The 13,163-nt window shown below is 36.7% G+C and overlaps 2 protein-coding genes across 4 annotated transcripts; one reads left to right on the top strand and one right to left on the bottom strand.

The window, feature by feature from the left end:
- Positions 1-180: 180 nt before the first annotated feature.
- LOC122317978 (kinesin-like protein KIN-7N) lies at positions 181-7,026 on the bottom strand. Of its 3 annotated transcripts, XM_043135079.1 has the most exons (18): positions 6,781-7,026; positions 6,546-6,635; positions 6,029-6,147; positions 5,818-5,931; positions 5,635-5,716; positions 5,469-5,536; positions 5,314-5,391; positions 5,029-5,171; positions 4,846-4,948; positions 4,638-4,718; positions 4,157-4,225; positions 4,014-4,073; positions 3,774-3,926; positions 2,987-3,274; positions 2,541-2,627; positions 2,161-2,340; positions 1,801-2,070; positions 181-399 (listed from the first exon to the last, which is right to left on the bottom strand). In XM_043135079.1, the coding sequence occupies exons 1-18, from the start codon at positions 6,923-6,925 to the stop codon at positions 370-372; spliced, it is 2,160 nt and encodes a 719-aa protein (XP_042991013.1). In that variant the 5' UTR covers positions 6,926-7,026; the 3' UTR covers positions 181-369. The 3 variants fall into 3 exon arrangements, with proteins under 3 accessions (XP_042991013.1, XP_042991011.1, XP_042991012.1); XM_043135077.1 differs by lacking the exon at positions 181-399 and having other exon boundaries at positions 1,469-2,070; XM_043135078.1 differs by lacking the exon at positions 181-399 and having other exon boundaries at positions 1,469-2,070; positions 2,161-2,319; positions 6,781-7,025.
- Positions 7,027-8,905: 1,879 nt separating this feature from the next.
- Positions 8,906-12,268, top strand: LOC122318770 (MDIS1-interacting receptor like kinase 2-like). The gene is made up of 2 exons (XM_043136376.1): positions 8,906-11,735; positions 11,883-12,268. The coding sequence occupies exons 1-2, from the start codon at positions 8,906-8,908 to the stop codon at positions 12,266-12,268; spliced, it is 3,216 nt and encodes a 1,071-aa protein (XP_042992310.1).
- The last annotated feature ends 895 nt before the right edge of the window (positions 12,269-13,163 follow it).

The raw sequence follows: 13,163 nt of genomic DNA, 5'->3' as shown, positions 1-13,163 counted from the left end.
TGTTGACTTTTTATTGACTCATTTATTAATGGTGTCATATTGAGTCAACATATTTTGATTTAAACCTTAGCTATATCAAACTTAAACTCGCTTATTTCATATTGTGTTTATGTTAAATTTAGAGATTATCATATATTGCCAACCCCCTCCGAAACACGGTCTAATACATTGATCCTATGTTAAAATATTTTAAACTAATATATTGAGGGTGGGTTATGCTCTATTCATATTAATACAAACATTTTTACTTTAAAAAAAACACTAATATATTGAGCGCTGGAAGCTAAAACCCATGTGATAGCGCCCGATGATGTACTTGTCCTCGATGTTTTCTACTCTCAGTGTCTCACATATTATATTAGGACGCCTCTAAATGGCAACATTACTGATCTTTGTACGCTACGTAAACACGAAAACAGTCTGTATTAGGTTACAGAAATATATATATATATATATAAATTAAGAACAGAAATCTATTTGAATGCATAATAAGCATTCTAAGGTTCATAAAAAAAACCTTTTAACAGGGCTCAAATTATACGCGCCTTTTACAAGCATTAGAGATTTGAAGGCTTATATCGCCATGGAAAGACACAAGTGATCTCTGCCGAAAGGCGAAAGCTGTACCAACCACTTGACTAAAATCAGTTTGAAGTGCATAATATTGGACCAATGAATTATACCATTCTCCTTTTGTAGCTTTGCATAAGCATTTAATTTCCTCAGTATCTTCCCTCAACTTAAGTTTACATCACTGGGTTTCAATGCAACATCATTTGGGTACTTTGAAGACTTGATATTTCATTTCTAACATCTGGCACATCCGGCTTACTAGAACTAAATAGGTGGTGTCTAGAATCCTCTCTCTAACCAAATTTCATATTTCTTTAATTTGCAAATGTTTTGAATAGCAAATAATTCCATGCTAAATCACCAAAAAGAGGAAGACAAGCCCTTTAATCATTAACCAAATATAAATGACAATTGTGCCACTGTCTTTAAAGCCAATAACATCTCTGATAAAAAAAACATGTGTTACTATCATAAAAGGAGTAAGTAGAATTGTGTGTTTTACGAAAACGAGTTCTATTACATATAATCTTTTTTATATACCACTCGCGCATTCTATTGATATGATTGGTCAAAGCAATTATTTATATTAAAAAAAGTGAGGCAGCCAATCACATTAATGGAGTGCGTAAGGAGTACGCAAAAGTGACTGCACATAGAATTTTTGTAAAAGAAATTTGTATTACAAGGAATACCATGACATGATCTAGAATAATCATTCAAATTAGGTTTTAGGTGCGTTAAAATCCAAGGCGAGTAACAAAAAAATATTTTCAGACATACCGAAGGAAGAGTTTTCTTTTTTAAATCATGCACTAATTTCACTCCATACGCTACAATAAAAACCAGGAAGACGAGTGGGATGCACACATGACACTAGAAAGACGCACCAAAGAAGTACCCAGAAAGGAAGAAAAGATTTGATCTTTCAATGTTTTCAGATACAAAAATTATCGAGGGAAACTAGGATGAGACAATGCCCCACTGTATTTCCTGAAATTGAACAAAAATCTAGGCACTTTTCAAACTTGAGTTACTTATTTGCTCATATTCTCATAATATTCCAGAAACAACTAGCCACTTATCGTATGACTCAGTCAAAATAAAAAGAACACATAATTAAAGAGTCAAAATGCAGAAAAAATTTAAATAAAAAAGTCCTAACAACATGATGGAGAATAAAATCATAATTAATGCATGAAATCTTGACAATTGTGACCAGGCAGCTACCTTATTTTCACAGCTACACTGTTTAACCTCCAGCTGTTCATTCTCAGTTGTTGGTGTTTGCGATAATACCAGGGATGTAATAGTGCTAGTCAACTTCTCATAAAGCACTTTATGTTGCTCTTGAATTAAAGAATTGTTCCCAGTGAAAGGAATATGGTCATCCGTTCCCATTGAGAAATGAGTTTCCAAGGTCCTAAAAAGGCACATACCAATTTCACTTGTGCTCGATAGCAATTTTGCACTTGTGGATTTCTCATCAAACACAAAACTCTGTTGAGACCACAAAGAATAAGCTAAAATGTCATTTGAGAGGCAAACTTCATATAAAGTTGAAAGATGCAAAAATGAGACAGATTTGACCTGCATTATTGACAAAACATCCCCATAGATATCCTTGCAATCCGCCACAGATTCACTTAGCCTTTTCGGCATTTCTTGTATAAGTTTTGCTTCTTTTTGGAGTCCAGATATGTCATCCATTAGTCGATGATTCAACAGTATTTGCTCTGCGTGCTCTCTCTGTAAACAGGTGCATGTAATCTACCATAAAAAATTTCAATGCATGCTTTTCTTGTTGAAGTTCGAACATATAGGCTTACTTTTGACTTCAATGAAGCAAGCAAAAGATGGTACATTGCCACAGAAATTTAAAGAATTTAGGCATTTTCATTGCCGAAAAATGCATTTGAAAATTTTGTAGCAACTAAGAAGAATGCATCAAAGTCATGGTCTATACTAACCTCCAATTCATTCCTCTCTTCAGTGGCAATCAGCAACTTTCTTTTGAGATATTGAACCTCTTGTCTATATTTCTCAGATGAACAAGCCTAAGAGAATGTAACGAGTCCAACCAAAAGATCCATAAAAATATTAGCTTCAAACAGAAATACCAAATCCTACAAACAAGAAAGGCATCACTACCGTAGCCATATATTACCTAATAATTTGTCTTAAGTTTTTAACTATTCAGTATTTCATTATCTCCTTCAACCAAAGAATTGTTTGTTCAAAATCCCCACAACCATGTTAGTTAAATATTATTTATTTACGATGGCTGACAAATAATGAAGCCAATGAGCTTCTAAATATTAAATTTCTGTTTTTGCTAAATGAAACAGAATATAGACTATTTACAACTAACATGAATTAATCAATTTTTGGGAAAAATAAAGCAATATAAACTCACAGGAGTAGCATCACTTGAAGGAAACGATTGAACTTTTCTAGCAAGAGTCATTTGAAGCGAATCAAGGTCAACTATGTGACCTTTATTGATTCTCAGCCATGTGTCTTCATCGACCACATTGCTAAATGTATCTGGAAGAGGGCTATAATCAGGGAGCGTTAAGTAGCTTGAGCGCTTGGCAACGAAGGCTTTAGGAGATGCCTTGACACAGGGGGTTCTGAAAGTATCTCCATGACATATACTATTGCTGTCATTGCATTCTTGCTTAAGGCATTGTGTCACAGAATCCTGACCCAACCGATAGATAGAAATAATGAGATCATCAACAACCAAATAGAAATGTGAAAGAATATAAATTAAGAATGGAAACATTATAACAGTGTATATAAACACTCTTTTCATGAGCATTTAGGGAGAGGGAATAAGGTTGCCCAAATGTTATATCTCAATATGCTAGGTTGTTCAACTGGTTTAGATGTTTTATATCAAACAATCTGAGTGTCTTCTGTGGCTTGCAATTGAGTATCTAAAGGAAGACATTGACTTGGTAGATAAAGCAAAATGGTAGAATAGCTAAAATGGGTTAAAAGGCTTGGATGAGAAAAGCAAAGTAGAACCTTGGCTTGGAGAATTTGAAAACACTTGGAAATGGAAAGAGATTGTGATTAAAAAGCAGCTACGTGATCTTTTTTCTTTTTTCTTTTTTTTTTTTAATTTTTATGAATAAGAAAATTAGCTGCATTTAATTTGCTAAAATCAATATCATAGCCATTATTTGCAATAGTACCTGACCAGATTTCGTGTCAAAGCCTGATGAAGTAACAATATCACAAAGATCGACAATTTTCATCTGCTGCTCCCAAATGCTTTTATCATGTTCTCTGTGTGATTTCCTCTCGTCTTCCAGTTCTATCTGCAGCTTCTCCCTCTCTAATTCATGCTGAATAATGGAAAATAAGCAAGAAACATATGCCTCTATGATTCGCTAAGTAATGGTTATCATTTCAGAGATAAAAAGACAACCAACCTTGAGCAAATCATTCCGCAAAGTCAAAATCACTTGCTCCAGTACCTCAGCATGGGATCCCTAAAAGGACCAACGTTTTTAGTTTATTTCTAAGTTCTAACCTCCTCTCTGTAACACTAACACGAACAAAAAAGGATCATCACCTGAAGCTTCTTACGAAGCTCCTCGATCTCTAGTTTTTGGCGCTTCAACAAGGCTGCATCTGTCAAGATCTAGGACAATACACGTCACTAGACTTATTAGAACCATCAAATTGAAGGGGAAGGATTAAAAATTGAAGCTCCGTGATGGGCAATGAAATGCCAATAGTTGCCCAATGATACTTTTGGACCATATCCTTTTGTTTAATTCATTGGGAATTCAAGGGTTAGCTAAATAACGAAAACTGAAATAATTAGTGCCATGAAAAATAATCATAACATGACCTGACAGAGAAAAGACTAAAAACTGGAATGATGTTGCATTTATCTATCTCTTGAAAATAAGGTAAAGGGATCGCAGCTTTTTCCGAGACCATTAAGCATACACCAAAGTTTCCTTTCCAATAAGCTTTAAAAAACGCTCACATTGGCCAGATCATAGATTCATAAACGTGAAATGTACTAAACAAAATAGAGAACATACTTCATTCACTTGAACGCAATTAGTGATGCACTTGGCTCGACTAGCAAATTGGAGAGTTCCCTTCGTTTCCTCAATGTGTACCTAAAGGTGTTTTTACATACTATGTTATGAAACAAAATTGATGAACTAAGATGTACCATGCCAAAAGAGTAATACTGATAAGCAAAATAGATGAAAATAAGAAAATAAGAATCAGATGGTTGACCACCTCCTCAGGTGCTATAGTGCATATTATTGAAGTCTTAGCATTGCCACCGAGAGCAGGTTGAAGTATGCGGGTTAGCTTACTATCGCGATAGGGAATATGACCCCTGAAACAGAGAATTTCTTCAAAACAACGTTGTTGTTGTATAAAATATTTTATATGACTTACTGAAAGAAAAGCAAATACCTCTGTTTTGCACCATCACTTAGTTTGTTGATCACGTTACCCAGAACCATTAAGCTCTTGTTAATGTGCTTTCCTTCCTTTAGTCGTACTCCACCGGCTCCAGTTTTAGCAATCCGTTCAGACCCAGCTAAATCTACCAAGTTCTTTGTTTCATGCAGCGAAGAATTAATAAATAAAAGGTAAAAACCAAAAGATCTCAAATTTGAACATCATCCAAAACATGAAAACAGTATATGGAATAATTTTTAAGGAATTATAATGCAGGATAGTGGGCAGGTTACAAACCAAGACTGAGACACGTATAGCATCACTACTTGAGTAATCGCTGGACAAATTGGTGTCCTTTGCTTTGCTTTCAATCACCTGCATATACAGAATAAAGTTGAATACAAATCCAAAAGTTTTAAGTGGAGCTCTAGAACAACACGTCAAAAACATACCATCCTGAATATCGTGTGAGATCTACTGCTACGAACATTCATATTAGTCTCCCCAAAGTGCCTATTAACTGAAAGACATGATTTTCAAAAAATATAGAAGAAAGATATTTAACTAAAAGAACGTGTAAGAAACCTAAGCCCAAGAATTTAAGCTTTCATGTCAAACCTTCTCCCGAGCGTATGAGCTTTAACACTTGTTCAGTGTTGTTAACAATTTCCTCCCGCAGTCCTGCAACAAATACCCCACGCTAACAGCCAAGAAAAATTGGTGATCACATACATCAAAACAAACTATAATAAACTATCTAACTAACGAACTATATTAAACTGTAAACTGTCGATAGCCTACCTCCAGATTCTCATGTATTTGCAATTTCTGGTTCTCTACAGCAAAAAGATCATTAATTTCTTCATTATAAATTTCCATGTAGGAAACTCGAATAAGAAACTCACGATCAGAGATCTGAAATTATTAAGTACCAACAGAAGGTAAAAGTCAAAAGGTCATTATCAGGAATCACAAGCACATCAACTTCAATAACATCCATGGACCTGCTTACCAATTGAGTTTTTGCAAATACATCTTTAACTGCCCGGTGAATAATCCCCGGATCAGTTTCAGAGCCACTCATGGTGAAAGTCTTCCCGCTGCTGGTTTGTCCATATGCAAATGCGGTACCTATTGAAATGCTATCGGTCACCTTCAACACGAATATCTATATGGAATGGCTTAAATAAGCAATCAATATATTCCCCTTTTCATGCATTTCACGTTTAATAGATACAGAAAACACTACTGGCGATTATCATTACACAGAACACCCGCGATACAGCAGTACAACATGAGAAAAGCCAAGGAGGTTTAGAAATATGTGTAACTGACAAATCCCATGGCACGCATCAATTACTTTGATAAGGTACGCCAAACATCAAAATCTCCCTGTATAAAATATTCCAATTGACCGACTACAGCCTTTGCTGCTGTTAATTTTTCATTATCACGAATCTTATAAGGAGCAGTATTCCATTTTCCCTCTCATACCAAATTCCAACAAAACCTTGAAACAAAAGGGATACCATTAAAGCCTTCAACTGCGGCGTGCATGATGTCCTTTGTAAGAAGCTCATAAACCATAGCATTGGTACAACTTCCGTCGCATACATGATCTGGTAAAGAAAAGAAAATCGCTATGATACAAACTCTCAAGAAAATATCAAAGAAATGAAAAGAAAACTAAGCGAGCACGTATAATCCACAGATACATACAGGTATAAAGGTATAATATGGAGAGATAAAGAAGGGGAGATGTACCGAAAGCGTAAGAGAGGCCAGAGATAGGGGTGCCGTGGACCTTGTGAAGAGAAATGCGATTTTCTTCAACCTTCCAGTATGTTCCATTGGAGAGTTCTGAGGGTACGGTAGGTCTAACTCGGACTCCGACGCAGATATTCTCCATGGATTACGACTCTCTCTTGAGTCTCTTCTTCCGCTTGCTATCTCTCTCTGATTTGGGGTTGGTGGTTTTTGTAACGGAGCGACTCGCGGGCGGGGCAGTCTTCTTGAAAGCCTTTCAGATTTTCGAATATGTTGATACTTTACGGAATCACCCTCGAAACTAATTTAATTGACAATCATGGATGTGTAGGCCCGTATGTAGAACATGGTGGGCTGGAAATTACGAGCCCCGAATCCATGGGTTCCGACCGTAAGATATTTAATGGACCTAATAATGGGCCTTAAACTGGGCTCTATATTTTACCAATATTCCAACTTACGAAAGGATCGAAAGACTTTTTAGAGTAATGATAAAGATTTTTAAAAAATAGTGAGATTTATTATTAGAAATTAATTTTTTTATATGAATATTATATTTATTTATTTAAAATATATATATATATATATATAATGTTTGCGCATCCTATCAACACAAAATTTGAGACCAATTGAGTAGTAGATAAATGGGTCAATTTATAAATGACAAGTGGTTTGGTTGGCAATCTAGGCATCAAGGAGAGGACCGTCGAAAGTCTCAACAGTATCAGTATGTACCATGAAACGTGGAGGCCACGGTAGGACTGTGGACATACAAAATCTGAATAAACTATAGCAGCTGATGATTTTTGGGATAAAGTTATATATTCTCACTTTGAATCATAAGTTTACATTTCACCCCTCTACTTATTAAATAATTATAGTCATTCTTTTTTATATATGTTATTATAAATTGTTTTGACCAAATCGGCTCCACATTTTAATTTTATTATATTGTTTTGGTCAATTATTTGGAGACTGCAGATTGGCTCAAAGAAAACTCCATCATGTGGAAGTTTCAAAGAACCCAAACAATTTATTTATTTATTTTAATCCTTTGGCAAATTAATGGAAAACGATAATGTGGACGTCAATCAGAAGGCTGTAGCGATCGCGATGGGTACGTAAGCGTAGGAGATGCGTACGTAGATTAATAGCCAATTGTAGTCTTGGAAAACGAGGTAGCTAGCAGGCTGCAAGGAAACATAGCTAGCTGTCATGATCAACACCGTCACTGAAAGGATAAGAAATGGAAGAAGAATATTAGAAATTTATTAAATTAAAACCCGTTCTATGAATTTATCTTCAAATTCTTGCATGCCGAGAAGAAATCTTATTTCGGTTCAAGACAATGACATGATATATCGTTTAATCGGTATAAATTTAGTTGTTCTTTCGTATCGAACAGGTTTGCTGACTAGATTACTATATATTTTACTATTTTCCGGAGGAAAAAAGATAATAACTGTAATATAATTAAGATGATATAAAAAATACAAAATGCAATTGTCAAACAACAGTACTTAACATATTATTGGTCAATGTTTTGAATGCATGTACCGGCCTTTCGAGTTAGGGTGCTTATCAACCTCATGAAGAAAGACCAAAAAAAGAAAGAAAACAAAAGATCTATTCAGAACTATGGAGGATGTATAACGTGGAAAAACAATTGCCCTAAACTGTTCAACTCCCACGGAGCACTCAGTGATCAAATGTCAATGTCTTCTCTGTCTAAATTATTGGACGCGCCCTTATTCGTGAGTGCTTGCGTGCGGGCGCGCGTGCAGTCAAGGAAAAAAAACAGGAAACAAGAACGAATTTGTCACTGGGGAATATTCTGTGAACTGGAAATTAGGGACGAAATATATATAAAAGAAAAAATATATTTACAAGTATAATTATATATTAATCTATATATTAATGTAATGTGATTGGTTAAAAAGTAAATTTTATTAAAAATAATGTTAATTTAAATTTTAAATATAAATAAATCAATATTAATACATAGATTAATACATGACTGTATTTGTAAGTAACAAAACTCTATATAAAAACTCAATCAATGAAGCTATGAGTACTAGGATATGGTCATCACATGCATCACGCAGTGCAACACAAAATCAATATGGGATCATCAAGCAGCTTTGATCAGAAGGTATGCTTTCTGATATTAGTTGTTTGGTTTGTTCTGATCATCGTGGTTTCATCAATGCATGTTGCTTCTTCAACCTCTTCCTCTAATGAAGAAGCTGATGCTCTTCTCGCATGGAAAGCCACCCTCCAATACGAGACCCAGTCTCATCTATCTTCCTGGATTTTCCTTCCCAACAATGCCACCGATTCTTCTTCTACTAGCAATTCAAGCAAAAGCCCGTGTTCTTGGTTTGGCGTTGATTGCAACTCCAGTACCGGAAGTGTCATCAGAATAAATCTTAGTGATTCAAGCTTAAGAGGTTCACTCAAAGAGTTCTCATTCTCATCTTTCCGTAATCTGGAATATATTGATCTTAGAATGAACTCTCTCTTTGGTAACATTCCACCACAGATCAGTTCTCTTTCCAAACTCATCTATCTCGATCTGTCCGCCAATCAGTTCTCCGGAAAAATCCCACCAGAAGTCGGTTTGCTCGCAAACCTTGAGGTTCTGCTTTTGTGTAAAAATAAACTGAACAACTCGATTCCTCAAGAAATAGGTCAGTTAAGGTCTCTTGGTGAGCTTGCCTTACATAGCAACTCTTTAGAAGGTCCTGTTCCTAATTCTTTTGGTAATTTAAGCAAATTGGCTTACTTGAATCTCTATAGCAATTCACTGTCTGGTTCCATTCCTTCTGAAATTGGAAACCTTTCGAACTTGCTTGAGCTTTGCATGTATACAAATAGATTAACAGGTCCCATACCTCCAACTGTTGGAAACTTACGAAGGTTAACAGTGCTGGACTTGTCTGCCAACCAACTTTCGGGTCCCATCCCTGCAAATGTAGGGAATATGGAATCTTTGAAGAATCTGAGTCTTGCAGCAAACAATCTTGTTGGTTCTATCCCAAGATCATTATATGAACTAGGAAATCTTACAGTCTTGTCTCTTTTCCATAATAACCTTTCTGGCCCCATTTCGGAAGCCATTGGAAACTTGAAGTCTCTTGTCATTCTCCAGGTGCACGAAAATCATCTCAATGGTTCCTTTCCAGCTACAATTGGTAGCTTAAGCAAGTTAGAGGTTTTATTCATTCGAGACAACCAGCTCTCTGGCTCCATTCCTCGAGAGGTCGAGAATCTCATGAAGTTGACTGTATTTCGAGTATCAGTGAACCAATTCACTGGTAACTTGCCACAAAATATTTGTCAAGGTGGATTGCTTAAAAACTTTACTGCATGCGGTAATCGCTTAATAGGTCCGATTCCTGAGAGCTTGAGAAACTGCTCAAGTTTGACTAGAATTCGTCTGGATGGCAACCAACTGACTGGAAATATATCAGAAGTTTTTGGAGAATATCCAGACTTGGATTATATAAACATCAGCAACAATAGCTTTTATGGTGAACTTCCACCAAAATGGGGAAGGAATTCGCGGCTAACAAATCTGGAGATCTGGGGGAATAATATTACTGGTAGCATACCACCTGAGCTCGGAAACTTAAGTAAACTGCAACGCCTTGATCTTTCTTCAAATCACGTGGTTGGGGAGATCCCAAAGGAATTTGGAAGGTTGACTTCTTTGGGGTGGCTTAACTTGAGTCATAATCAACTTTCAGGCGGCATGCCTTCGGAGCTTGGGTCCATGATAAAGCTTGAAAAGCTTGACCTCTCCATGAACAAATTGAGCAACTCAGTTTCAGGATGTTTAGGGAACTTCTCACTACTGTTCCACATGAATTTGAGTAACAACGAGTTCAGCGGTAGAATTCCGACTCAGATGGGCCAGTTAGGTCACCTGTCCGTGCTGGATCTGAGTCATAATCATCTCACAGGAGAGATACCGATGGAGTTCAAGAACTTGCAAAGCTTGCTGACAATGAATATCTCCCACAACAATCTCTCTGGCATCCTCCCTAGGGCTTTTGAGGTACTGAACGGCTTGTTAAACGTCAACATATCATACAATCAATTCTGTGGCCCCATTCCCAACAAGACAGCTTTTCTAGATGCTCCGATTGAAGCATTAGGGGGGAACAAAGGTTTGTGTGGCAAGGTCAAAGGCCTGCAACCTTGCCAATCACTCAGTACGTGCAAACATGCCTCACCAAATGGCCGCAGGATCTTATTGTTCAAAATAATATTCCCTTTATTGGGAGTAGTGATACTTCTATTTGTCGTGATGAGAACGTGGAGATTTATAAGAAAAAGGAGAAACTTGCAAAAAGTACAAGATGAGAACTTGATATCAACCTTTGACGGGAAAAAAATGTACGAAGAAATCATTGCAGCCACGGGGGATTTTGATGCCATGCATTGCATTGGGAGAGGTAGATGTGGAAGTGTCTACAAAACTCAACTCCCATCGGGTGTTATTATAGCTGTAAAGAGATTCAACTCATCATGTGAGGAAAACTATGCCATAGATCGAAAAGATTTCTTTAACGAAGTTATGGCATTAACACGAGTACGACACCGAAACATTGTGAAACTGCATGGTTTTTGTTCAAACGCACGACACTCGTTTCTGATTTATGACTACATTGAGAAGGGAAGCTTGGCCGGGATCTTAAGCAAAGAAGAAGCTAAAGAATTGAATTGGAGTAGAAGGGTGAATATCGTGAAAGGAGTGGCGCATGCCTTGTCATACATGCATCATGATTGCTCACCGCCGATTGTTCATAGAGACATAGCCAGCAAGAATGTTTTGCTTGATTCTGATTATGGAGCTCGTCTCTCCGACTTCGACACTGCCAAGCTTTTGAATCTAGACTCATCCAATTGGACGGGCTTTGCCGGCACATATGGATATGCTGCACCAGGTAAAACTACATAGCTGACATAAATAGCAGTCTATTTTAACATAAGAGCGCATGCAAATTAAGCATATATAAATACAAAATAAGAACGTACGTCGGCCTCGACCCACCTAGCGGACTAACCCCAAAACGTCTTTCAAATTTTGGCAGAACTTGCTTACACATGGAAGGTGACCGAGAAGTGCGACGTTTATAGCTTTGGAGTGTTAGCACTTGAAATAATCAAAGGAAATCATGTGGGTGATTTCATTTTCTCTGCAATGTCTCCACTTGCTAATATGCAGCTGAAGGATGTCTTGGACCAAAGACTTCCACCTCCCACTGTTCCAGTTGCGGATGAACTAACAAAGATTGCAAATATTGCAATTTCTTGCTTACTTGAAAATCCAAAATCTAGGCCAACCATGTACATGGTTTCTCAGGTGTTATCAGGCTCAACGTCTCTCCAGATTTGTGGCCGAGTTACACGTGGAGATCAGGATCAAATTAATTTTAGAAATGATACCGTGTCTACTACGGATGAGGTCCAAGGATAATCCAACTCCCGACCCGACCGGCCCAATCCAGTGCCGCTCAACCCCGTCTACTAATCAGTTTATAATGAACATTGAATATATACATACATATATGAGCTTGGAGAGTGGCAGTCGGTTCGTAGATTAATCGATCAATTGTAGAAAATATTATATTGTACAAAACGATGATCATACAAAGCACGCTATCATGATCACTCTATCAAAATTAAAGTTTTACTTCTTCTTAAAATGATAGCGCTAGTTATTATTTGTATAAATACTAGTTGTTAATGAACGACATATATAATCAAATAAGAATTAATTCTACATGACCGATATTTCGAAAATACTTACTTGGCTCCTATCAAACAAAACATATATATATATAATATTTTAGTTACAAAGCGATTATATAAAATATGATACTCATTAACCTTTGAGGCTGTTTAAGCTCCCTACATGTAAAATTAGAGGCAAAACCCTTAAAAAATGAAGCGGGGAAGACACAGCGACAAAGCTCGATGTGTATTTAGCTTTTTTTCTTTGCCTCTGGGAGGGAGAGGGAGACATAGATCGAAGAGAAAGCTCTAAGCTGATCTGAATATTGGAGTTTAAGCTTTAATTTATTAGGTTATAAACTTTGATTTCTATTCAGGATTTCATGCTCTATTATGGTGTTTGCATGGTAAATAAAATCCTGTATAGATTCGAAAGTTTTGCATGGAGAGCCATGGACTCAAATATTAACTCTTGATTATTCTCCCTTGTCGAGTGACTCAGATGTAAAGCTAGGCCCAACTGGTTCTTCAATTCTTGATTCTCCATTTTCAATTGGTTCACTTTGTCTTTAAGGTCGGCAAGATGCCTCTTCTTTCGCCAGCGTAACCGTCGGGCTGATTCTCGATTCGAGTTCATG

This window comes from Carya illinoinensis, chromosome 8 (assembly GCF_018687715.1).
Source record: "Carya illinoinensis cultivar Pawnee chromosome 8, C.illinoinensisPawnee_v1, whole genome shotgun sequence".
In the NCBI taxonomy this organism is placed as follows: Eukaryota; Viridiplantae; Streptophyta; class Magnoliopsida; order Fagales; family Juglandaceae; genus Carya; species Carya illinoinensis.
This window is presented reverse-complemented; position numbering and strand designations above follow the sequence as displayed.